The sequence below is a fragment of the Stegostoma tigrinum genome, chromosome 23 (assembly GCF_030684315.1).
Source record: "Stegostoma tigrinum isolate sSteTig4 chromosome 23, sSteTig4.hap1, whole genome shotgun sequence".
Taxonomy (NCBI): Eukaryota; Metazoa; Chordata; class Chondrichthyes; order Orectolobiformes; family Stegostomatidae; genus Stegostoma; species Stegostoma tigrinum.
This window is the reverse complement of record NC_081376.1, coordinates 46970679-46998277: the sequence shown is the minus strand read 5'-3', so window position 1 is coordinate 46998277 and position 27599 is coordinate 46970679. Positions and strand designations below refer to the sequence as shown.

The 27599-nt window shown below is 39.6% G+C and overlaps 1 protein-coding gene across 6 annotated transcripts in view; it reads left to right on the top strand.

The window, feature by feature from the left end:
- LOC125462167 (ubinuclein-1-like) overlaps nucleotides 1-26876 on the top strand; it is a 75292-nt gene extending 48416 nt beyond the window's left edge. For 3 of the 6 annotated variants that reach the window (XM_048551808.2, XM_048551807.2, XM_048551811.2), the window contains 7 exons: nucleotides 1629-1772; nucleotides 3599-3649; nucleotides 4998-5040; nucleotides 6231-7475; nucleotides 12256-12526; nucleotides 20380-20469; nucleotides 22010-24008. In XM_048551808.2, coding sequence (XP_048407765.2) covers nucleotides 1629-1772; nucleotides 3599-3649; nucleotides 4998-5040; nucleotides 6231-7475; nucleotides 12256-12526; nucleotides 20380-20469; nucleotides 22010-22062 — 1897 coding nt within the window. In that variant the 3' untranslated portion in view covers nucleotides 22063-24008. Of the gene's footprint in view, nucleotides 1-1628; nucleotides 1773-3598; nucleotides 3650-4997; nucleotides 5041-6230; nucleotides 7476-12255; nucleotides 12527-20379; nucleotides 20470-22009; nucleotides 24009-26315 lie in introns of those variants that run through there. The other 3 variants (XR_009447152.1, XM_059654145.1, XM_048551809.2) reach the window with 3 other exon arrangements.
- Nucleotides 26877-27599: the final 723 nt, after the last annotated feature.

The window sequence follows — 27599 nt, the reverse complement described above, 5'->3', positions numbered from 1 at the left end:
TTTATGCATAAATATAATATAGAATAATTTGGAAGGAAGCGAAATGCTTTTCATAGATGCTGCCAATCCTACTGAGTTTCTCCAGCTCTTTGTCTTTTTATTTCACATTTCCAGCATTTGCTATCTTTTTGTTTTAAGTGCAAACATAGCATGGTTTTGGCGAGAGAAGACAAGTTGTTTAAATTTGTAGGTCTATAAGAAATTGTGAAGCCCTTGAAGATGATAGTAACAAAGGATACACCAAGGTGTGAAAAAGTCACATGTAACATCAGTAAGAAATGGAACAAGCAAGATGAAAACACTGTTAGAATTGTTGAGGAAATGCAGAATTCTGTTAGTGTGATGGATAATTTGAAAAGCAGCGGCAGTTTCTGTAACTTTCGAAAATTGTGGCTGGAAGGAGAGTCTGCAAGTCCAATTAGGCAGTTTTTGGAAAGTTAAGAGGATCACTTTGCTTAAAAATAGATCAAATTTTCTTTGTACATACTTTCTAAGGAGCAGGAAAGGTGTTCTGCAAGTAACAAGTAAGAGATAAATTAGAAACAAAATTGGAGGTATTTATTTCAATCCAGGAAAGAGGTGTGGTTAGCATTGGAGGTCTGGAGTTTGATAGTTGTGACAGAGAAGAAGCTTGATATTATTCCTAACAGAGGAACTGAATGGCACCTTGGTTGGGGGTGCTTTGGTGAGATTTGCAAATGATGATTTTCCTTCCGCTAAATCTACGACATTACAACATTAAACCAGTGAAATGTGCTATATTCACTGTGTACTCTAAACATTTTCAAGTCATTGTGTACATGATGTAGACTTGTTGCAAGTTAAAATCATCTGCAGAAACAAAAGGGTATGTTCTTTCTTTACCATATGGATAGTAATAAAAACAATTAACTATCCATTATAGGAATCACCCAATTTTAATACAATTAATCTGAACTCTGCCAGGTTATCATGCTTGCGGTGATAATAAACTTTTCCCTGTGTACCCTGACTACATAGCTTAAAACAGCACTCTCTGTATTTGTAATATGTTTGATTTTGGTTTATTTGTGCTGAATTATTGGCATTTTTGTGTAATGAATAACAATTGTAAATAATTTGAAGCTGTGTAAACACATTTTGCAATTCCTCTTGGACATAGGGGAGACATTTAAATCTGGACGTGGGCTTTCCTTTATTCTACCTGCCACTGCTTTTTCATGTACTCTTCTACCTTTTCTAATTTTCTCCCTCACCCCACACATTTAATACTCCTTTTAGGGACTCTCTTTGAGCTCTCTATTTCTGAATGAGTCACCTTCATGTAATAAATAGGAGTTGATACTTAGAGCACCATCCTTTCTCACGGACACTCCGGATTTTGTGCAAGCAAGAAGAATGTGCGAGTTCACGTAATTTAGTTGCATTTTTTTTAAAATGTGGTAATATGCCTTTGAATGAAGTTCAGCAAAGCTTTAGGTCTATTGATTGCGCAGTGTCTTTTGCTTCAAATAAATGGAACATTTCTACTCACAGTTCAAAAATTTGCATTTAAGTTTCAGTTGGAACACAAATACTGAGAAAATAGAACATGGTAGGTTTTCTCTGGGCCTTACCTCTTTACACTTATTTCTTACGTTGTGCTACAGAGAGCTGCTGTGTAGTGTTGTGAGGACTAAGATGGTGTGCTGTGAACAGGAGAGAAACAAGTCCCAGTCTGCAGAGGACTACCTAAAGGCTTTTCTTGAATCTGAAGTCAAACCACTTTGGCCTAAAGGATGGATGCAAGCAAGGTACATGGCAAAGGACAGTAAACTGTATATGCTTCAGGTGAAGTTAAATGTCGCTGTATAAAGAGCTGTTAAATGAGCACCCTGCAAAGAATGAGAATATGCCTTCAGAAGAGTCAAAGTCGAACAACTGCATGTGCTCAGCAAAGATGTCCTGCTCTTCCTCTGATCCAAGACCAGTCCTTTTCTTGAACTGGACCTGGAAAGTAAAGAGAGGCATTTCATTGCAAGTCTAACAGCGATTAGTGTGTTCCTAAAGTAAGACAACTTTGTCAGTATATGTACATATTGGGAGGAATTTTAGTAAAAACGTGCCAAAATAGCAAGGCACCAATAGTCTCACCAAGGTAATATTTCTGACTTTCAGCTTATCCAGGGTAGATTTTTCCATGAGGTCATGAATGAATGAAAGGTTTCTGTCCTCCTGAGAGTTTCTGGTCCTTTTTTTAATCTTAATTAGTCTTCCAAGTTAAGTTATGTCCTGCACGGATAAGAGATTGTGAGGCTATGACTGTGCTAGAATTGTTAATAGTGTGAAATATGGCACCAGTTTGAGAAAGTTGGGGAAATATAGTAGCATAGTGTTTGGTTTCCCCATAGCAGCTGAAAGAGGTTGAAATATATTGCTGTAATTGTAACATAGCAATTGAGAGAAAGCTCAAGTTGAAATGTTTACACGACTGCTGGAAATGTGGGAAACAATATAATTAATTGCGTAGTGTAATTGACACTGGCAGTATGCTCCCAAAGAACATATTTTGTGCTCTCCTGTTTCACAGTTCCTGGACCATAGAACTGTAGAATAAGAGAAATGGCAGAGTTTCAAACCATAGCTTTGCTGTGCTCCCTTAAGTTGATTTTTTTAATATAGAATCACAACCGGGTCTCGGGTGCAGTAATCCTAGAATTCACCTGCACTGTAGTGAGTAACTTGGCTTGGTGCACTTCTATCTTTAGGAGGACGTAACTGGTCCTATCTCAGGCTCAACATCATCACTGCAGTGTAAGAAAATTAGTCGCTCGTTCCAGTGTCTCTGTTTAATATTTTTGACTGTAATAGAAAAGATTTGGATGGTTACATGTCCAGTTATCCTAGGGTACCTTTTATTACTGCCTCCTCAAATTTGTCAGCTAAAACTGTACACAAATCTAAAAGGAAATCTACATTAAGGCTTTAATGATTTTTAAATGTAAGTTATTAGCCATTAAACACCTGATTTTGCTGTGTTCACTGCAAATACACGTTTCATTCTGAGCTGAAAATTCTGGAACTATTCAACAGGTTAGAATGCATCTGACACAATCAGAGTTAATATTTTTGGGTTGATTTCCAGCATCTGCAGTTCTTTGCTTTTGCATTACTGAACAGTATTTAAACATGATTGCACCATCTGCGGTGTTCTACAGCCTATAGCTGTATTACGTTTACGTATGTCTGAAAGCCAAAAGAAGGTAAAACCTTAGCTCAAAAATGATTTGCAAATCAGATGTCATGTACAAATACAACCTTGCAAAATGTTTCATAAAATGAGATTGCAGGTAAATCCAAGGCTTAAAGTAATGCTGGTGGTGTTATAATGCTACAGGATTAATAATGATTTAAGCATGTTGTTCATCAGCTGTGTCTCCCTTTTTTTGTCTTCCACTGATGCTTGCCAACATTTTCAGTGTGCACACTCTCTCAGCTGGAGAATACTTGAAGCAATTTCTGATGGTGATTGTAGCATGGCATGTGGCAAGTTGTTTAAAAAAAGGTTCCATAGTCTGCATAGTATGAAAGTAAGGGGGGTTAAAAAAAGCATATATTTAGATTTATTTTTCCTCAACAGAACATTATTCAAAGAGAGCAGGAAGGTACATGCTCATGTCACCTCAATACCGTGAGTATTTGCATCATCAGTGCTCCTGCGCATTTACTGTGATTTGGTTTTTCCCAGTACAAGCAACTTTTGTCATGTGTTAACTAACCCTGGCAGTGAGAACCTCATTCATGTAATAGTTTAAGCATGCAGAAGATTTAAGCTCATGGCATTAGTTAAATGTCTGCATTGTAATTTATTGGAGTGACTTGCTTGTTCTTTACAGAACCTGCCTAATTTTAATTCCATTGACATCCACTTCACTGGTTTGCCACAAAGTGAAAATCAAAACCACTCTGTGCTATATTTTGCAATGACACATCATTGTGGAAAACATCAATGTTCACCCGTTTGACACAATAACCAATCACATCCTTGTGTTGCTTAGTACAGCAACAGAGGATCATAAATAATTTAGGGAAAAGAACTCTAACCTTTTTGTTTTGGCTCCTTTTCTAGTATTTTAATTTTCACTCTTGGCCCCTCCTCCTCTCTTTTGTGAAACCACCATCCTGGGGACTCGACCTGAACTCAAATCTTAGGATCCCTACAGTGTGGAAACAGGCCCTTCAATCCAACAAAGCCACACTGGCCATCAGAGCAGACCCATCCCCCATGATCCACCTAATCTACACATCCCTGAACACTATGGACAATTTAGCATGGCCAATCCACCTAACCTGCATATCTTTGGACTGTGGGAGGAAATCGGAACACCTGGAAAATCAGTTGCATAGTCCTCTTTCCTGGGCTTCTCTTTAGCCCTTTGGAAGCTATTTGGCAAAGTTTCAGTATGGATTAGTTTCTGGATGAGCAGGTTGTCCTGTGAATGTGACATCAAATGAATTGGGCTTATACTGTCTGGAGTTTAGAAAAACAACTGGATTGAAGCATGAAGGCATAGGCTCAGGAAAAGGGATTGATCGCTTCTGATTGAGATGGAGAAAAAATTCCCACTGAGTGGACGATGAATTCTTAGAATTCTGCCTAATACAGATTTGTGGATGTTCAATCTTTGAGTGTATTTCAGGCTGCAGTAGGTCTTTCATGGAATTGAGAGATATGGGAATAGGTGTAAAAGTGGAACTGAGGCGAAGGATCCACCATGATCATCTTGAATAAGTCAAGCAGGCTTGATGGGCCAAACTGTACTACACCCATTTACATTTCTTATGATGGTCTAACCTTCCTCCGTCTCTCACTGTCCTGGTCCATTTAACAACATTGCAGCAGTGCACAGTTACTAAAATTGATTTCTAACTTGGTAATTTTCAATGTGAAATCGTTATTACATTTGAAATTGTAATTTTGAAGTACTAGACAACTGTAAATAGATAACGATACTGACTCTAGTTGCACTTTAATTTAGAACGAAGAAGAAAGTCATTGCTGCCCCAAAGACTAAAATAAAGGTAAGTGTACAGCATTGTTGGAAGCAAGAGATGTATATTTGAAAAACAAGTGCAAATCCTCAGAAAATTGGGTTTTTAAATCGCAAATGGTGAAATTTTATTTTGCCATGATGCTCCTTAGATCAACGCTTGGCTAAACTTGAACAGTTTAAATGGGTTGAATTTAAAATACTGTATTTCACACCAGTAAACAAAATAATTAAATCATTTAACTGTGAACCTGTTCCATTTTGTGTATGAGCTTAAAACTTCATTCTGGCTCTATATATGGAAATGTTTTCTGAACATTCGGATACTTATTTTGGCGTACACCCAAAATTTCAATGAATATGATTGTTTAGAGAGTACATGAGAAGTATTTAATAAACACAGTTGCGGGATTCTGTAATTTCAGCAATTGACATAATAGTGAAATTAACCTTTTTGGTGCACCTGCTTCATCATTCTTTTAAGCAGGAGTTTTGCTTTGTGACCTCACTGCACAGAGCGTTAAGGCACTTTCAAAGAAAAGGCTAGCCATTGCTGTACATCCAAAAAGCCTAACTAAAAAGCTGTAGTTGATGTGAAACAAGTTTTAATAAAGGGGAAGTCACAAGCAGGAGATTGCAGCTGAAAATTGCAGAGAATGCAAAATTGATACTTGGGTTGTGGGTTTGGCATGATTTTAGTTAAATTAATAGTACTCTTCCCTAGAGGCATTTTAGGACAGGCATTCCAAATAATTACTGTCAAGAAATGTTACAAGAAATATAGTAGAATCATAATTTTTGATTCCACCTTTTTAGTGCACTGAACAGCTCAGCTCGTGGAAATAAAGTACCCCTTTATGCTGAAGGTGATTACTTTATGCTACTGACATGACATTGAAAAGCTTGAATAGTTATTAAAACACAACTTTAATTAAGCTTAAGACCAGTTTTGTACAGATACAAGATATTAGTTATTACTCCACTACACACGATCAAATTCTAAACCAAACTGTTGAACAGACTCTTTTCACAAAATAAAATGTCAGGTCTATGTAACAAATGAAATGTTGTTCATCAAATCCATTTTGCAAATTAATACAATTTAGAGGCTGTAGTAAAAAGAAAAATCATTTTGACAGATGTTACAGGACGAGGAATGCAATGCAGCATAAATGTATCTTTCAACGAGTTCAATATAAAAATAATTTCCTTCTCTTGCAGGATCAAATGCTCAAGACTGAACGTAAATTGCAACAGACAAGTACCCCAATTCATTGCAGTAATGCTGGGTCCATCATACAAGGATCATGCACTCCACCTGTCACCCCAGTAAATGTGCCCATTTCATCCACTGCTGCTAAGAGCTCCAGTAATACGACAACCCCTCAGTCTTTCAGTTTAGATGACTCCCTTGAAGATTTACCCAACAACCAGCCTTCTCTGGAAGATGTGTCTGTCGCTTTAGCTGCTCTCAATGACGCTGCAGGAGGCACCAAGAACTTCAGTTCTTTAGTATCAAATTCATTGAGTGACATAGTAACAGCGGCAATGTCCTCAGAAGAGAAGAAACATGTACAAAAAGCTCAGACACACTCTTCTGTTCCGTCAGCTGCTGCTCAGTCACATTCACCGCTCAATCTCCTGGCGGAGCAAGCACTAGCTTTGGGACAGTTGTCTCAGGAAAGGACTTCAGAAAACACCACTAGTCTTATCACTGCCTTTAAAAATCATTCTTCTGCAAACAGCAAATGTTTCACAGACACTCTCCAAAACAATCCGAAGCATCTTGGTATGCAACGTACATCGCAATCCCAAGCTCAAAACCAAGTGTCAACACCGGCTGCAAAACAGTACCATCAGACCACCTCACACCAGAAAAACTTCATATCATCACCATCTTTTAGCATAAGTAAGCTGCAGAGTACTTCTCAGACTAAAGCTAGTGGTCAATTGCAGCAACGGCCATTAGTTCAGCATCTGAAAACCTCAGCAAAGACTCAGAACTTCCATTCTGTTTCCTCATCTTTAGCAAATATTATACAGACTTCTCCCGGTCCTCAGAGAACGCTTGGCACTTCAGTTACTTCTGGCAGTTGTACAGCAAAACACATCAACTCTCAGAGCTCTGCAAATCAGACCTTCAAGTCTCCAATGACTGTTGTCACAACAACAAAACATTCTACTCCTTCCAGTAATCCAATTCAAAACATCTCAAATGTTCAAACTTCTGTGTCCAGTAGTACTCAATTAAATAGACAGTCTCCATCCACAGTACAAGCATTAAATCGGCCATCACCTAATATAAATGTAAAGAAGCCTTCCATTTCTCAGAAACTTACTCTAGTTGCCCCTCCAGGGGGTAATAATGGAGATTCCAGTAGTGGGACACAGGGTGTTGCTAAACTGCTAACTTCTTCTCTTAAATCTTCTGCTGTTAATAGTTCCACAGCTACAGGAGCAATGCTGGTAAGTGTAAACAGGAATGTACAGATTTATTTTTAAAATATGCATAGTTTTAATAACTACCTTTTAAAGGATAAGTTTAAAGGTTATAAGTTAATGTATTTGATTGGGTTTTAATTGTATGCTGATGTCTGTTGCTATGTGAAGATTCTGTTGTTTGGCTTTAAGTTATTTCGTTATGCCAAAATTACCTCTTATTCTAATTAAGTTTTGCTTCTTGGTCACAATTGGTTGTTTTGTGCATTAGAACGTTATAAAATATATACCTCTGGTCAGGTTTTATTTTTCTGAAATCTTTATGTATTTTGGTTGTATATGTTGTTTTATTGTGTACTACCATGCTGATATTCTTCCTTCATTCAAATCCTCCTTTTAACCTGTAAGGATCCACCAAGTTTCCTGTAACATCATGTTCACTTGTTGGATGAGATTAACCTGTGAATCTGCAGAAGTTTGGTGCTTGCACTAGTTAATGTTTTGTCCGTCTTTGCCATTTAATGTCAATTGCAATTGTGTTACTAGTCATTTAATCATAAAGCTGAACTGAGAAAACTGTTTTGAATCATTTCGCTTAGTTCTCAAGCGTATAATATGTTATCACACTGAATTTGGTATTAATGTTTCAATTCAACTTCGAGATTCTCATCTTTGCTTTCAAATCCCTTTGTGACCTCACTTTGTAATCTCTCTTTATCAGTCTGCACTGTTCTTATTCTGGCCTCTTGCACACCTCCAATTTTAACTGCCACACCATTGTTGGTTTTACATTCAACTGATGGAAGCTGTGGCATTTGTTCAATTTGCTGTGCACATGTTTCTTGATCTGTCTGGCCAAGGCCCATGTGCATGTTCAGGATTTCTATCCCATACAAGTAATAATTAGCTTGGACTTAATGCTGTTGAACAAAATTAACCTTAAAAATGCTTAAAATGTGGTTGTCAGTAGTATTTCAAAGGAAAAGGCTTTTTTTTTTGTGGTTGCTCTTTCAATTACCAGTCAGGAGTTAATGTTAATTCTATTCATCCTGTAATCTGTTGCACCAGCCAATTTTTGACTTGACACTAATGCAAAGATGACAGGTGCTGTGATTGAGATTACCTTCCGAGTTGTGTGGTGTTTTCTTTTACTAATGCTGCTCAAAACACTTCGGATGAGTGTTCCCTAAATAATACAGGGATAAAGGATTACTGTGACCAGATGAAGGTTTGGTCTAAAAATGCTTACTTTAATTCTCAATTTTTTTTCAACCCTTCTGTTTTCATGATTTGGCTATCATGACAGCCAATTTCTTGGTGATCCCGGTTTGTCCAAATTAATGGTATTATACTTTTATTTTGAATAGTGATTGTGAAAATAAGAACCTTTGTAAGAACATGTCAAGACAGCTTGAGCCAGACTCTCCTATATGGGTTGCAGTTTCCTTCCCTGAAGGGTGCTCGTGACCTAGACTGGTTTATGCAACAGTTAATCAGCTTTCATGGTCACCTTTTTCAGGTTTTAGTCTCCAAACTCCAACTGAAGACTTTGTGGTTGGGGGAAGATTGGAATGTTCTGTGAATCCTGTTTCTGATAATTAATGTTCCCCAAGTTTCCCTGCTATAAAAATTCTTCTCTGGAGCCAGTAACACTGTTAAATCAAATATAATTATTAGCTGCTGTTGGGAGGACTGAAGCCATTGCCTTCAACCCCCGCCCCAGACTTTGTTCCATAGGCAGCTATTTCACCCCTCCCTCAACATTGGTATCATGTTTATACTTGAGACGCAGTTCAGCTTCAGGTTCATGTCATCACTAGGACCTCCTCTCTTAACTGCCATGACATTATCCCAGCCTTGGCTTTTCTGCTAAAATCCTCAACCATGCATTTTTATTACATTGGAGGTATCTTCTGACTGCTTCCCCCCCGCATCATCTATAAACTTGAGGTCATTCAAATCTTTACCGATCTCTTAACTGATTGCTGACCTATAGCAGGCAAAATGTTGATTTTCAAATTCTCATCCTTGTTCTCAAATTTTTCTACAGGTTACATATCCTTTGCTTTTTCTGTCATCTCCTCTAACCCCACAACTATCCATGCTACTGCATTTCTTTAATTCTGTTTGTTGTATTTACAGTTAATATTGTTTCACCATTTGTGACTTTCCTTTTCAGTTACGTAGGTTTCCCCTCCCTTCCCTAGTAGTCATCACCTTTTTATAAGATTCCTACAGGGATTGGTGCTGGGGTCACCGTTATGTACAATATATGTTAAACGACTTGGGTAAGGGAAGTGAATATACTATTGCCAAGCTTGCAGGTGATACAAAAGTAGGTGAGAAAACAAACGGTGAGGATGACACACACAGTCTGGAAAGAATTGTGTATGATGTGGGGAAATGAGGTTCTTTCTGGCAGCAAGAAGAGAGGGCTGGATATTGTTTAGGTGGAGAAAATTATGAACCTGAGATTTTTGAATGTACGTGAATCACAATAAGTTGACAAATGGGTAGGCAAATGTCATATTGGCCTTTATTTCAAAAGGGATGCAGTATAAAAGTAGGGAAGGCTTCCTAAAAACTATACAAGGCAATTGTCAGACCACTGTTAGCTTTTCTTGTCCACTATTTTCTATGTTGGCATTGAAGGCAGTCAAAAGGAGGTTCAATAACCTGACCCTGGGTATGGAGGGATTTTCTAATGAGGAGAGGTGGAGTTATTTGGGCCTCCACTCATTGTGTCTCACCCTTTTAAATTACAATCTTATTGAAACATCCAAAATTCTTGGAGGACTTGCAAGGTGGACATGGAAAGGTGGTTTCCCCATCTGGGAGTCAGAGATGCACAATGTGGAAACTGATGCTTTGGTCTAATTCGTGTGTTGACCAGATATCCTAAATGGTGGCTCAGTGGTTACCACTGCAGCCTCACAGCGCTAGGGACCCAGGTTCGATTCCAGCCTTGGGCAACTGTCTGTGTGGAATTTGCACATTCTCCCCATGTCTGTGTGGGTTTCCTCCGGGTGCTCCGGTTTCCTCCCACAGTCCAAAGATGTGCAGGTTAGGTGGATTGGCCATGCTAAATTGCCCATAGTGTTCAGGGGTGGGTTACAGGGGGATGGGTCAGGGTGGGATGCTTCAAGGGGTGGTGTGGACTTGCTGGGCCAAAGGGCCTGTTTCCACACTGTAGGGAATCTAATCTAATCCAGTCCCATTTGCCAGCATTTATTCCATATCCCTTTAAACTCATACTATCCATGTACCCATCCAAGTGTCTTTTTTAAATGTTGTAATTGGAGAGTCTTGCATCAGGGGATATGATCTCTTAATAGGAGTCACCCATTTATGACTGAGAGGAGGAGGGATATGTTCTCCAAGGGTAGAGATTCTATGGAATTGTTTACTGGAGGAGCTAGGTAATTAAGTTTCTTCAAGGCTGAGATAGTAGGGGAATTGAGGTTTATGGGAAAAAGGCAGAAAGGTGGAGCCAAGGATTATCTGATCAATCACAATTTCATTTAAAAGGCAGAACAGACTCGTTGGGCTGAAAGGAACAGAAGCAAACCAATGTCCTTATGGTCATTAAACACCACCTAAAACCTTGCTGTTTTCACAAAGCCCTTGGAGATCTGATGTAATGCTATTTCCTTGTGGTTTGGCAACACGCTTCATTTCATAATGTTCCTGTGAAGTGTCCAGAATGTTTAATTGTATCAAAGGCACAGTTTTCCCTCAACCCACATTTTTGCCTACAGTGACAATAGAGCAACTATTCATTCATCTTTGGACTTACAATTCAAGATACGTTTGAGCATCAATGCAAAATAAGTGAAAGACTCAACCCAGGAGATCCTACATAAAGTAGGAACAATGCCTATATATCTTTGTTTCTTAGACAGGTTTAATACCATTGACTATAATTAAACAAATACATCCTCTTTGACTGTAGCACGACATATATTGCATTGTCTTCACAAACAGGCTACCTCTCATTGAATACACTGTTTACCAGAACAGAGGAAATAAAAACAGGCTATACAGTCCCTCAAATCTGTTCCACGAGACCAGCTGACCTTCCACCTTAATTCCAGTTTCCATCTGACCCCATTTCTCACGATCTAAAGCTATCACTTAGTATTTGTTGTCATAGAGCACCAGTCATTTCAGAAATGTCTGGCTGAACTTTGCTATGGATCTGGATTGAAGTAGACCAGGTAAGGATGTGAAATTTCCTTCTCTAACGGTAAACTGTATCATGGTCTCTGATCCCAATAACAGCTTTGTATCTTAGATATAATATTCATTTTACATTCCATCTATTGCCACAATGAGACTTGAACTTATGTCCTCAATATATTAACCTGGTTTTTTGGATGACAAGATTGAGTTCTGAGCAAAGGGCACGGGACCTGAAACATTAACTCTGCTTTCTTTCCACAGATGCTGCCAGACCTGCTGAGCTTTTCCAGCAATTTCTGTTTTTGTTTCTAGATGACTAGCTTAATGACCTTAATACAACAATATCTCTCCATCTAATAGATCTTTAATGTGGCCCTTTGCTGTCTAAACATGATAACTAAAGTAACTATGCTGTCAAAAGTTCTTCACTACGAACAAGAAATAGCATTTACTTAATTACTTAAAATATTAACCCTCTGTTAACCAGCACTTTTTCTTGGTGCTGCCATGTTACTTTCAAGCTGTAAAAATAGTATGTGATTCAGATTATGTGCCACCTTAATTGTTTTAAAATTTTTAACACTGACTTTAAATTGTCATTTATGTTGATATTTTCTGTCTTTAGTCTTTGCAGGCTACCACAGGAGGAGCCTTACTTGCCAGCTCTCCATCTTTGAGTCTTCTGTCACCTTCCTTTAATACAGCAAACCAGAAAATAACTTCAGCAACCCTGAGCCAAGCATCACTTGGGATGATGCCAGGCATTGTACCTATGCACTTTACGTTTCCTACGGTTTTAACTTTAGGCTCAGACGCTACACCAAAATCTGCTGTATCAACAGATGCAATAGTCACGGGACCTGCCCCGGGGACATTCCACCATGGCCTTGCACATAGTAAGTTGTAAATTCTGGAGTTTCTGGACAGTGAATAAAGAGTCGCCTAGTTAGAGGTGACAATAGAGATCACATTAATCACAATTCTTCAAGACCATTGAAAAGAGTAAGAGGAATGTTATTTCCTTCAGCAGAAGTCGAGATATAGTTATTATTATTCTGTTTAAAATTTGTTCTAGAGAATGAGTCTATTGAAGGTCAGTGTTGATCATTTCACTTGAACAAGTTGACTTATTTGAACGAGACTTGCGCTGTTAAAACCAGGTTCATCAGGTGCAAAAACTGGCATGGGGCACTTTATTTGAATGCTCGGATTATTTGAATCAAGGTGGATGAATTGACAGTGCAAATCATGGCAAATGAGTATGATTTAGTGGCTGTTACAGAGACATGGTTACAGGATGGCCATGACTGGGAGTCAAATATCCAGAGGTATCAAACTGTTTGGAAGGGCAGACAGGAAGGTAAGGGAGGTGGTGTTGCTCTGATTTTTAAGGATGATATCAGGGCAATAGTGAGAGATGATACAGGTTCTATTGAACAAAACGATGAATCCATTTGGGTGGAAATTAGGAAGACCAGCGAGAAGTAGTCACTGATAGGTGGTGGGGCGTGCAATAAACATAGAAATAGCTAATGCATGTAAAAATGGTACAGCAATTATCATGGAGGATTTTAATCTACATATCGATTCGTCAAAACAGGTCAATCATGGCAGCCTTGAGGAGCGGTTCATAGAATGTATCTGCAGTAATTTCCTTGAACAATATGTAACGGAACCTACGAGGGAGCAAACTATCCTAGATCTAGTCCTGTGTAATGAGACAGGAATAATTGATCATCTCCCAGTTAGAGATCATCTCGGAAGGAACGATCATAGTATGGTCAAATTTAAAATACAGATGGAGCGTGAGAAGGCTAAATCCAGTACCTATGTCCTGTGCTTAAATAAAGGAGACTATGAAGGAATGAGGGAGGATTTAGCTAAGGTAGAATGGGAGCAAAAACTTCACGGTGGATCAATTGAGGAACCGTGGAGGACTTTCAAAATGATTTTTCACTCTGCTCAGCAGAAGTATATTCTAGTGATGAGGAAGAACTGTAGGAAAAGAGAGAGCCAGCCATAGTTGTCTAAGGAAATAAAGGAAAGTATCAGATTGAAAAAAAAACATACAAAAAAGCAAAGAAGAGTGAGAAACTAGTAGACTGGGAAATCTTTAAAGACCAACAGAAAGCCTCAAAAAAAGTTATAAAGAAAAGTAAGGTAGATTATGAGCGTAAACTATCTCAATATAAAAACAGGCAACAAAAGTTTCTATAAATATGTAAATTGTAAAAGAGTGGTGAAGGAAAACATTAGTCCCTTAGAAGATGAGAAGGCCAATTTAATCACTGGTAATGGGGAAATACCCAACAACATTAAACAGTTATTTTGTGTCTGTCTTCGTTGTGGAAGTCGCAAATAACATGCCAAAAACTAATGGCAAGAAGGTTACAGCAGGGGAGGACCTAGAAGCTATCATTATCACTAAGGAGGCAGTACTGGGCAAGCCAATGGGGCTAAAGGTAGACACGTCTCCTGGCCCTGATGAAATGCATCCCAGGGTACGAAAAGAGGTGATGGGGGGAAATAGCAAATGCACGAGTAATTATTTACCAAAATTCACTGGACCCTGGGGTGGTTCCCGCAGATTGGAAAACAGCCAATGTGACGCCACTGTTTAAAAAAGGAAGGTGACAAAAATCAGGTAACTAGAGGCCAGTTAGCTTCACTTTGGTAGTAGGGAAAATGCTTGAATCTATCATTAAGGAAGAAATAGCAAGACATCTGGATATAAATTGTCCCATTGGGAATACCCAGCATGAGTTCATGAAGGTTAGGTCATGTTTAACTAATTTGGTGGAATTCTTTGAGGATATTACTTTTAGGGTGGACAGTGGGGAACCTGTGGATGTGGTATATCTGGATTTCCAGAAGGCATTTGACAAGGTGCCACACCAAGGGCTGCATGGTATTACAGGTAATATATTGGCATGGATAGAGGGTTGGTTGACCAGTAGAAAGCCATGAGTAGGGGTAAACGGGTGTTTTTCTGGTTGGCAGTCAGTGGCTAGTGGTGTGCCTCAGGGATCAATGTTGGGACCTCAACTGTTTACAATTTACAGAGATGATTTGGAGTTGAGGACTAAGTGTGGTATGTCAAAATTTGCAGATGACACCAAGATGAGTGGTAGAGCAAATTGTGCAGAAAACACTGAAAGTCTGCAGAGGGATATAGATAGTCTAAGTGAGTGGGCAAAGGTCTGGCAGATGGAGTACAATGTTGATAAGTGTGAGATCATCCATTTTGGCAGGATTAACAGCAAAATGAACTATGTTTTAAATGGTAAAACTTGCAGCGCACTGCTGTGCAGAGGGACTTGGGTGTCCTTATGCATGAATCACTGAAAGTAGGATTGCAGGTGCAGCAGGTGATTAAAAAGGCAAATAGAATTTTGTTTGTCATTGCTAGAGGGATGGAGTTTAAAAACAAGGAGGCTATGCTGCAGCTGTATAGGGTCCTGGTGAGGCCACACCTGGAGTACTGTGTGCAGTTTTGGACTCCTTACTTGAGAATAGATATACTAGCACTGGAGGGGGTGCAGAGGATATTCACTTGGTTGATTCCAGATTTGAGAGGGTTGGATTATGAGGAGAGACTGAGTAGACTGGGATTATACTCATTGGAATTCATAAGAATGAGGGAAGATTTTATAGAAACATATAAGATTATGAAGGGAATAGATAAGGTGGAGGCAGGGAGGTTGTTTCAGGTAGCAGGTGAAACTAGGACTAGAGGGCATCGCCTCAAAATAAAGGGAAGCAGATGTAGGTCTGAGGCCAGGAGGGACTACTTCACTCAAACGGTTGTGAATCTCTTGATTTCCCTGCCCAGTGAAGTGGTTGAACGTACCTTGCTGAATGTTTTCAAGGCAAGGCTAGATAAATTTTTGAGTAGTAAAGGAATTAGGGATTATGGTGAATGGGCGGGTCAGTGGAGCTGAATCCCAAAGAGATCTCCATGATCTTATTAAATGGCGGGGCGGGCTGGATGGCCTACTCCTGCTCCTAGTTCTTATGTTCTTATTAATGATGTACCATTGTTGATTCCTGTCCTTTTCAATAACTCCTGGCCATTTCTCCCCAAAGATACTTCAATCATTGGCAGAGGAGATATGTTTTAGCATCTTTTTCTACATTAACAGACTAGAATTACATGAGCAAAAATTTCCACTGAGTGAGCTTGTGCAGAAATCATTTAAAAGACAGTAGAATTTTGTGGTTTTGAGTTTCTGCATCCAAGAACCTATTATTAATGAAAACGTCCTGGCATTGGTAATGTCGATTTGATTGAGGGGACATGCATTTGACTTGGCGGGCATTTGACAAGCCAGAGGAAAAAAGTCGAACCCTTGGGTCAGGAGCTGCCTTGTAACATTTTTAAAACCAAATTCCATCATTCACCTTTAGTTCAGCCAGGCATTACTGTGATGTGGCTAGGAACTGCTGACTTTGGAGCATATTTAGCTGTCTTCCTCACTAGCATCGTGCATTTATACTATAGAGAAATGTTGGCCCACTTGTCTAGCTATTGTCTCTGCCTGTTGCTACCCTTTCCAGTGTTACAAGGTGGGAAACATGACTCTCATCTCCGCAAATAAATAGCTACAAACCTTAGCAAAAAATGATTACTGCAGCCACACAGGTAAGTTCATCTTGTCAAATTTGTTACTGCTCAGTGCATTTTCAAGTTAGCAAAAACCACAGATACAAGTGACATATACCAGACCTCATAATCAAACTAAAACAAATACAAATAAAAGCAAAGCATGTTTTAGCCAGAATCCGAAAGAAATGCGGATGCTGTAAGTCAGAAACAAAAATTGAAGTTGCTGGAAAAGCTTAGCAAGTCTGGCAACACCTGTGAAGAGAAATCAGAGTTAACGTTTCGAATCTGTTTCTGAGGAAGGGTCACCAAACCCAAAATGTTTACTCTGATTTCTCTCTCCAATACTGCCAGACCTACTGAGCTTTTCCATCAATTTCTGTTTTTGTTGCAGGTTTTAGCTCTTGTTTTAATTATTTTGTCTTTCGAAACATAGCTTTGAATATTAATATTTTGTGGTTGTGAATGGCACTGACTAAAAAAGTATACAAATTAATTCCATTCATAAACTGCCCTTAGTTACAGTATTAAATGCAGTGTAAGTTATATGGAGTGGCAAAATAATCTGAAAAGCACATCCTCACCAGTTTAAGAAATATAGTCAATCAGAAGGCATAGGAGCAGAAGCAGACTGTTTGACCCATTGATAATAAAATGTGAGGCTGGATGAACACAGCAGGCCCAGCAGCATCTCAGGAGCAGGAAAGCTGACGTTTCGGGCCTAGACCCTTCATCAGAGAGGGGGATGGGGGGAGGGAACTGGAATAAATAGGGAGAGAGGGGGAGGCGGACCGAAGATGGAGAGAAAAGAAGGTAGGTGGGGAGGAGAGTATAGGTAGGGAGGGGATAGGTCAGTCCAGGGAAGACGGACAGGTCAAGGAGGTGGGATGATGTTAGTAGGTAGGAGATGGAAGTGCGGCTTGGGGTGGGAGGAAGGGATGGGTGAGAGGAAGAACAGGTTAGGGAGGCAGAGACAGGTTGGACTGGTTTTGGGATGCAGTGGGTGGAGGGGAAGAGCTGGGCTGGTTGTGTGGTGCAGTGGGGGGAGGAGACGAACTGGGCTGGTTTTGGGATGTGGTGGGGGAAGGGGAGATTTTGAAGCTGGTGAAGTCCACATTGATACCATTGGGCTGCAGGGTTCCCAAGTGGAATATGAGTTGCTGTTCCTGCAACCTTCGGGTGGCATCATTGTGGCACTGCAGGATGCCCATGATGGACATGTCATCTAAAGAATGGGAGGGGGAGTGGAAATGGCTTGCGACTGGGAGGTGCAGTTGTTTATTGCGAACCGAGTGGAGGTGTTCTGCAAAGCGGTCCCCAAGCCTCCGCTTGGTTTCCCCAATGTAGATGAAGCCACACTGAGTACAGTGGATGCAGTATACCACATTGGCAGATGTGCAGGTGAACCCTGCACATGTTTGACCCATTGAGTCTGTTCCATCATTGAGGGCTCATGGTTGATCTGATGATCCTTAACTCCACTTTCCTGTCTTATCCCCAAATCCCTTGATCTCCCTTACTTTTTAAAATTTGTCTGTTTTGGTGTTGAATATACTAAATGACCAAGCCTGTACACCACTCTGCAGTAAATAATCCATGGATTCACTACCCTCTTGAGAGAAGAAATTCCTCTTCAAAAGAGTGACCCTTTTAAGATTGTATCCTCTGGTTCTTGGCTGTCCAACAAGAGGAAACAGTCTTTCTATAACTAACCTGTCAAGCCCCCTTAGAATCTTGTATGCTTTAGGAAGGTAGCCCCTCATCCTTCTAAATTTTGACGAGTACAGGTTCAACCTACTCAAACTCTCTCCAGAGGAATCCTCCACGCCCAGGATCAACCTAGTAAGCATTTTCTGGGCTGCCTCCAGTGCTAGTATATTATTCCTTTGATAATGAGTAAAAACCATTCATAATCTGTGTGGTTTAACTAGCACCTTGCATAGTTTTCGCAAGACTTCCTTATTTTTATGTTCCATTCCTTTTCAGTGAAAGACCCCCATCAGTTGCCTTCCTGTTGAACTTGTGTGCTAGCATTTTGAGATTCATGCACGAGGACTAACAAATCTGTGCTGCAGCTTTCTGCAGTCTTTTTCCATTTAAATATTATTCAGTTCCTGTCTTCCTACTAAAGCGTACACCTTCTTTTCATTTTTCCCCTATGTTCCATCAGCCAAGCTTTTTGCCCATTCATTTAATCTGTCTTTATTCCTTGTAGACTGTCATCCTAACCACTTCCCTTTCCACCTATTTTTGTGCCATTAAAAGAAACTTGGCAATAATACATTCCTTTCCTTAATCTAAATTATTTTTGTAAATAATTGTAGCCCCAGTCCTGACCTCTGTTGCATTCCACTCATTATAAGTTCCCATCACAAAAATGGTTCACTTGTCTCTCTGTGTTCTATCCGTTAGCCAATTTCTATCCATTCCACTCTTCTGTTCCCAACACACCTCATGGTCTTAAGTAGCCTCATGTGAAATACCTTATTGAATGTCTTTTAATAATCCAACTGTTAGATTTACTGGTTACCCTTTATCCTACCCATAACATCCTTTAAATTATTTACTGCTCATGCTTTCCCCTTCCTGAGGCCATGCTGACTCGCCTATGACTAGGCTACTGTGTTGTCAGTTATCAAACAAGAATTCTGGTAAATACCAACAGCATTGAATGCTGGAAATAAAAACATTCACTACCTCACCACCTACAAGTAGAGATAAAAGGGTACTCTGTATATTTGATGCAATGCGGCAATTTATCAAGCAATTTTCAATTGCGCCTTCCAACTCTGTATCTTCTACCTCCAGGAAGGGCAGAGATTGCTTGTGTGGGACAGTATCCACAAATTTTCCTCTAAGGCCAACACCATCCAGCCTCAGAACTGTATTACCATTCCTTCACTGTTGCTGTGTCAATATCCTGGAATTCACTGCATTCCTCATTGCACTGGTGGTGAACCTGCAACATGTGGACTGTAACAGCTCAATAAAGCAGCTGACTGATTCTCACCTTCTTGGTGATGGATGGGCAACAGATGCTGGCCTAGCCAGCAACGACCACATGTCGTCTTACTAATGGGCATGGCACAGGGAATCCACTGAACTTAAATTCAGGCTAGCGAGTTTTGAGAAGATTTAAATTCAGGGTTTCTTCAAGAAGATCTCTGACAATTGTTTTTTTTAAAAGAAAAGCCATGTGTGAATAAATGCAAGATTTTGTACGTTATGGTAATCGGTGCAGTTGTGATATCCTGAGCAAAAAGTGACTGACTTATCAAATGTGGTAAAGAAATACTTTATCACTAAGATATGTGTGTATGGGGGAGCTAAGAAGCTGAGACTGAAATAATTTACATATTGCTCAATATATTAAATGTCAACTGTGATTCATTTGGAAGTAACTTGCCTCTGAGTCAGAAGACTCTGGGTTCAAGAGCCATTCCAGAGGGTTGAGCGCATAATTCTAGGTTGATATTTCAGTGCCAGTTGAGGGCGTACTGTACTGTCATTTAGTTGACACATTACAGAAAAGTCATGCCAGCCACTCAAATAATGTTAACGGAGCTCATTACACTACTTTTCTTAAAACAAAAAGGATAGACAGTTATCCCAACATCACCACAAAATTTTAGATGTATCTAGTTGATTTTTATGTTTGTGGGATCGCATTTACATTTTCCATATTGCAACAACCAAACTTCAGAAATAAGTTCTTCGGGTGTAAAGGCTATGAACATCCTGTTCCTGTGAAAGCTGTATAAATGCAGATATTTTTTCCAAGTATATAATAGTGAAACTTCACAGCCACTTCACTTGTTTAAGCCATTATTGTGGAAATGCAGTGGAGAGCAATGGAGAAACAATTTTAAGTTATCATTGGGTGTTCTGTTTAATGATTGGTGGGTTGATCGTCCTTTTAAAGCTTCCCGCTACCTTTGTCTCTGAGCTGCCGCTTTGGACATTGATATGCTGTGCAATGCTAATGGCATCAAATGCTTTTCCCGTTGTGAAAATCAATGATTGTATTAATTGTTGCAGATGGTTGTACTGAAATAACTAAATGCTGATTTGCATGCTGTCACACTCAAACCTGTGGCTTTCCACTCTCACCAATCAGCTCTTTGTTTCTCTTTCTCTGTCCTCTAGGTATTTTTGCTGGCTTACCCACAACCCCTCACCATGCTGTGCAACTTCCACACGCAGTTTTACCCACCCACATACAGCAGTCTCTTCAAGGTAATACAGCATGTCATATGTGTCTGTTCACATCTGCATAACCCATCAGGATACTAGATACATTTGTCATGCTCCACGTTTCCTTTAGTGAAACTAAATTTATGTACATTTTTGCCACCTTTGCCTTTTATTCTCGTGTTATTTTCTTTATTTCGCCCACATCTGAATCTGGATGTTATGTGTTAATATTCAGGGAATTTTAGGGGACGTAATCTGGTTATTGAGTGATTTGTAATTACAACTTCCAGATATTTGTTTTTTGTACTTCCTGGTATGGTTTGTAATCTTGTCCTCCCCTTGAAATTTTATTGAGTTCGTTATGATTTTCCAAAAGGAGCTGCATTCGTCAAATATTAAGAAATTTTGTACCACTGTCACTTATAGTAATTCTTTTTCAGAATTTCAAACCAAACTTCTGTGATTGCACCAATGCTACGTTTTTTGATTGAAGGCTAGTTGTAGGACTGCAGCATATGCTTGCATTTAACCTACCTGCATCATTTCTTAGACAATGTGTGGCTCAAGTGAGGTGCAGTCAGGATCAGTATTGTGTATGTCACATTACTGGACCTGAAGATAATTTACACTGGAGTTTCACATGATGTATAGTGCATTTCTGTAAGCAAACAGCGAGAATCTTTGAGCCTTTAAAAGAGCTAAATTATCTGGATTTCTGCAAGCACTATTAGCTCCACATCTTCTGTCAAAGATCTAGTTACATACTCATTTTTAAGTAGACTGCTTGAATTGAACCACCGAGTAGCAAAATGAGTGATTTTGAGGGACCCTTCTCCCCAACTATAAAGATGCTGGAACTGACTTTCAGGGCTTAGAGTTCTAATGAAGCTTGTTATCCCTGACTACATGTTAATTTATCTCCTCATTTTTGGGTTAAATCTTCTTCAACTTTCGCTCTTCAAACAAAATATGCATATGTACATATTTAGTCTGTGCAGCTAATCTGGAAGACATAATGTTGTTTGTAGATGTGAATGGAGTAACTTCAACAAAAATTAGCACTTGTAATTAACGCCACCAGAAAAGTTACTAAGCTCAATTCTTTCTCAGCTGTGAGAAGAGCACCAATACTGATACAGTGCCAACTCAAATAAGCATTCTAGAATTTTCAAATTTACTTCAATTTGAATAAAACTCTCCTTCCAGATAAATCGTTCCTTCACTAATGATTAAATCTATCTAAGGATGAGCACTTCTGAACTTGCTATGAGCAAGAGTTTCCTTGGTCTGTCTTCAACCAAACCATAACACACAGATTGTAACTGCCTATTCACTAGCATTTAAGGAATGTTGACTGGTATAACGTATCTTACAGAAGCAGATGTGCTTCTGAAATTTAGATACTGGAAGAAGCTGCATTTGTTCAGCTTGCTGAAGGCCAATTTCAGGTGGAAAAATCATCTGTCAGCACCTCTAAGTCCCAGTTGCCTCTGAATCCTTTTTTTATCTAAGTAAGACGTCTTTAATATTCATCAAAACTGATTTTTATTTTTCTTTTCCTCCCTCTTTCCTCCAAATACAGATGGCAACAAAATCCATGGGGAAGCTTCCAGCATGCAGCGCAAAATGCAGTGAGCTCTGTTACAAAGCACAGTCGAATGAAGCTAATGCTGCAGTGGTGTTGCAGCAAGATCAGAGGGAACAGCCAAGTTGTAGGAGCTGCTAGGCTGAATGACCAACCTTGCATTTGCTCTTGTTTAATTGCACCCTTTTAATTCTGGGGGCAAGGACACTAGTTGAAATCTGCTGTGTACCTTTGAGACTGATAAACACGAAGGGTTTGCTTTGATGGCAAAAGTGCCAGGGTGGCCAGGTGGATAGCTTGGAGGATTTCAAGTTGGTCTTGTGTCTGCTGAGATTCAGAGCGTATAGAAAAGTATCTTCCACTGAATGCCTATGCAAGAACACTTTTAATATTGACACGGTAGGTGGTGGTCATTAGAGCAAAATTTTATGCAGTGCATTCCAGAGATTTAAGGCAGCTAGAGTGTTTAGGTTTGTTTCCATATTCTGTTTTATCCATTTATAAAATAATTCTGTGTTCAGCAGTGGGCTTAAAAGTTTTTGCATTTTCTTCAGGCAACAACTTGGAAAGTGTACAGACATAGCAGCATTATCTGAGACACAGGCACGTGGTGGCGGGGTTGGGTTTGTCTCTGACGTGTTTTGTGAAGGTGGGGTGAATTCATACAGATTCAGGATAAGCAGGATAGAAACGATTTAGCTCTATTTGACACAGCCAAACTCTGATGGAGTTTTCTGTTTTTAAAAGATGTTCAAGTTCCAGTTAGTGTAGAGTTCTTCAGAGCACTATGCATTGGATCAATTAAAAAAAATTAAGTTAAATTGCTATTTATTGCCTGTAATGGCGAATTGTTTTCAAGGAGGATTTGTATAGTGTATGATCTGCTTTGGTGGTGCACTGTGAACAGGACCACAATTCCTGCAACACTGTTGTGACTTTACTGTGCTAATAGGAGAGACGTGTATCTAGCACGAGAGAATGTGGAAAAAGTTTTTTAAAAATCAGAACTGTGATGAGTTAATAAAAGATTCAAGGGAAAAGACTTATCAAAGAATTTGCTTTAGGTATCAATATTAACCATCTCAGTTGCAACATGGTAGTGACTAGTACTGATCAACTTGGTCTGGTGTCCAGCAGTAAACAAAAAGAAAGCCATTAGTCTCAGTCATGTACTGCTACAGCTCCTCGAGTTATTGTGAACCCAGGAATGGGGGTGAACTCATGACCCTTGGGTTTTGCCCCTGACAAGTATCATTGAACTCTTTTGTAAGGATAACTATATACAGTATTGTAAAAGATACTGACAGTAAGAGTAATACATTTGCAGTGCCTTTCCTTGTAGTAGAGAAGATGGAAAGTACATGCTGAGATTTCATGTATTCTTGATCCCTGTATGACACTAACCTTACTATTTATATTTTTTAAAAAAAAAGGAAAATAAACTACAGGATTTGGGAAGTGATTTTTTTTTTGGAAAGAGAATTCACCTATGGTTCATAATTTGGCACAATCTAGTTGATTAATGAGAACCATGGCGGCAGAGAAGCCAAAGATTTTTTCATGCAAGATGAAGTAAGCTTGTGGAACATGGTCACGGGCAGATGGTTTGAAAGTTTTTTTTTGACATTTTTCACAAGATTTTTAAGCAAAATGACATTTCATTTCTGGAGTGCTCCAGTCATATTTGATACTATGAGTGACTCACAGGCATAATAAATGTTCTACAGAAACTCAGGACTTGAAAATTGCTGGATCTGATTTTGTGTTAATGAAGTTTAGCTCTACTTGAAATTGTATAATCATTCTCAAACTCTGTAAATTGTGATGTGCTAGTAGATTCAATTTGTTAAACTAGGCATTGTTTTGAATGATGGTGCTTCATTGTATATTGTTTTATTTGAGACTTGTGTATGTACTTGCTGCAGGACAAGGAGTCGGTTGTTTCTGTTGCACATGGAGATGTCAATAAATTAGAACATTTTGGACAAAACTGTAATCAATGCTTATGTCGTTTCTATGAAGAATATTTTTTATTTACATTATTCAGAACAGTTTTTTGAACAGTCTTAAGAGCTTTAATTTATTTGTTCCATTCATTTAGCAATCTGCCTATAGTTTTATTTTGAAAAGCATTAGTTATGTGGTGACTAGATGTTCATCTGCTTTGCTCTGAGTTAGTGGAAACAATCTAGGTTATACAGTTTGAACTAGATGGTTGAATAGTAAGTGAACTTTGACAGGTTAGTTATTTAACAATAATTATCAGATCACTGGATCAACTTGGGAACACAGGAACAGGAGAAGGTCAATCAGCTCCTCAAGCCTGTATCTCCATTCATTGGGATCATGGCTGATATGTGACAAACAGAGGGGAGGCAATGCCCTCGTGCTTTTATCGCTGGACTGCGAACCCAAACAGCCAGTTAATATTCTGGGGACCTGGGTTCGAATTCCTGTATGGCACATGGTGATATTTGAATTCAATAAGTATCTGGAATTACGAGTGTAATGGTTACTGTGAATTTGTTGCTGATTGTTGAAAACCCCATCTGGTTCACTAATGTCCTTTTAGGGAAGGAAGCTGCCATTCTCATCTGGTCTGGCCTACATGTGACTCCAGGCTTACAGCAATGTGGTTGACTATTAAGTGCCTCCTGGGCATTTAGGGTTGACCCTAACAACTAATCTGGCAATAGCTGCTGCCTAACCAGTCACAACCTCATCCTGTGAAAGAATAAAGGGAAAGAAAAAAAAACTCCATTTACCCTCTTATCCCAACTCTTCATATCTTTCAGATAACAAAACTCTATCCATTTTACTGATGGATCACAATTGATCTTGTATCAATTGCCATTTGTGAAACACATCCAAACTTGTAAAAGTTTTTACAGATAAATGAATTTCTTAATTGTGTTTTAGAATCATCTGGTATTGGTTTCAAGACTCTCCCCAGTCCAGAATCCCTCATCAGCAGAAAAGCCGTGGCTGAATTTCGACCCATTTGTTTTGTTCCCTTTAATATCTTGAATGGTTTGAATTAATCACCCTTTAATCTTCTCTCAATTCCAAGGAATACAAGCCCATTGTTGTATTTCTTTATTTTCAATTTAACTGCTGGACTTAAGGTATTAATTTGATTAAATCTACAGTGCACTCCCTGTACTGCATGTATCCTTTCACAGATATGATGTCCAGAACTGATCACATTAGTTTAGATATGGTATAAATTCTTGGGGTGAATAGTTCAATGTGTACTTTTTTAAAAAAAAGACGAAAATGCACTATTGCTTAGCAGCAGGGATCAAGTGACATACACAGGAAAGCAGAGCAAACCAGAAAGTAAGCCTGTCTGTACAGGTGTGTGAAGGACTGCTAGATGCTGGGTTTAGGGAACACTGATAGTTGCTCTGAAATGTAAGTAATGGGTTTGCAGTTTGCTTTCGGTGTCTTAGAAAGCAGTAATATGAAGGGATAAACCATCAACTTGTACAGAAATTCACCCAAAATGCAAGAAGTTGCAAATTTTGGAACTTAATAAATTTAGTCGAGACAGCTTTGAACTACCCAAATATTAATTTCTAACAAATGAGAACAAAAGGCAGCTTGGAACTCAAGGGGTCTTGTGGCACAGTAGGAAGTGTCCCTAACTCTGGGCCAGAGGCTCCAGGTTCAAGTCTTACCTGCTCTGCAGGTACATCGTAAATGGCCCAAGCAGGTTGGTTTAAAAATAAAAAGCATGAAGATTCCCAAGCCACTGGCAGTTGGTGCCCCAAAGTAGGGCCTGTTCTTGCATTTATGCAAGCTGGAAGTGGGCAAGGGGAAATGACTGTTCTGACAGCATGAGTAGCTGTCCAATGTCCATTGGCTAGAAGGATTCAAGTGGATGATTGGCCTAGTGTTAATCATCAACCCTTCGAAACTGAGTGTGTAACCAAGTGTTCAGTCCTATCGGGCAGTAGTGTACATCAAGCAGCCATTATCATTAGACGGAAGGTGGCCCAAAGAAGAGTTTGACACCACTTCAGCTAACGGTTTGCCCTTTGGTATCAGTGAACCATCCTCTGTTGTCATGAGTTGCATACCTTTTCTGTCTAATTAACTAAAGCGTTGTATCTAGACAATTACTTCTAAACTTAAACAGTTAAAAATTGCTTACAAATAGTCAATTACCTACTTCAATGGAGGTGCGGGTATTGGACTGGGCTGGAGAAGGGAGCAGCACTTCGAAAGCTTGTGATTTCAAACAAACCTGTTGGGCTACAACCTGGTGTCATATGACTTCTGACTTTTATCTCTTTCATAGATTCCCGTCAGTGCAGAAAGATGCCATTCAGCCCATTGAGCCTGCGCTGACCCTCTGAAGAGCATCTCGCCCAGATCCACCCCACCCCATCCTTTGTAACCCTACGCTTCCAATGGCTAATTCACCTAGCCTGGACGTTCATGGACACACCGGGCAATGCAGCATAGCCAATCCACCTAATCGGCATGACTTTGAGGAAACCTACGGGGAGAACGTGCAAACTCCACACAGACAGACAGCCGCCTGCGGCTGGAAGCGAACCCAGGTCCCTGGTGCTGTGAGGCTGCAGTGCTAACCGTTGCGGCCTGGAAACCCAAAACCTTAAAGAAACTAGTGGTAGCTGTATCTGCCTGAATCTGGGGGAAGAAACAATAGTGTTGACCCTTGGCTGAGCTTTGTAAGCAACTTGCTGAAGAAAAGGGGTAATGTGAGCTTGAATCCTTATGTCTGTAAACATTTTTCCAACCTTTCATCTAGTGTAATCTAGCTCATTTTTTATTGTGTGTTTAATAAATGTTTTATTGTTTGTGTCAAACATACACTTGGCAGCTTGTTGTGAACACATTCAGTAATTGATATCAAATGGTGTGAAGCTGGATGAACACAGCAGGCCAAGCAGCATCAGAGGAGCAGGAAAGCAGGATATCTACCCGAAACGTCAGCTTTCCTGCTCCTCTGATGCTGCTTGGCCTGCTGTGTTCATCCAGCTTCACACTGTTTTATCTCAGATTCTCCAACATCGGCAGTTCCTGCTATCTCAGTAATTGATAGCCATGGTTTTTAAAAATGCGGATCAAACCAGCCAGGTTCTCCTCTGGAAGCTGACTTGTTCAGTGCAAACATCATGGAAGGCTCCTGCAAGGTTAAAAATCCTTGAATTCAAGAGGGATTTGTGAGGGTTAAACTGGTGTTATGGAGGTAGACGACTTGGGTATAGGAGTTGCAGCGAAGCACACTATGCACATTAAAATATTCAAATGGCTTTAATTCTACTAAGACTTTTCTGGGAGTAGAAATAGAACAGTAGATTATTTGAAATCTTTGAAACTAAACTGGGGAGCTAGTGATAAAAGCAGGATCTTCAAGGGATGATAATAATTGAGATGATTACCCAGCATTTAGACTTAAAAAAGAGAGAAATCAGCGATAGGCGTCACTGTCTGAATTGGCTGGTGAGGCCTCACCTGCAATACTGTGCACGGTTTTGGTCTCCTTTTCTGAGGAAGGATGCTCTTGCTCTCGAGGGAGTGCAGCGAAGGTTTACCAGGCTGGTTCTGGGGATGG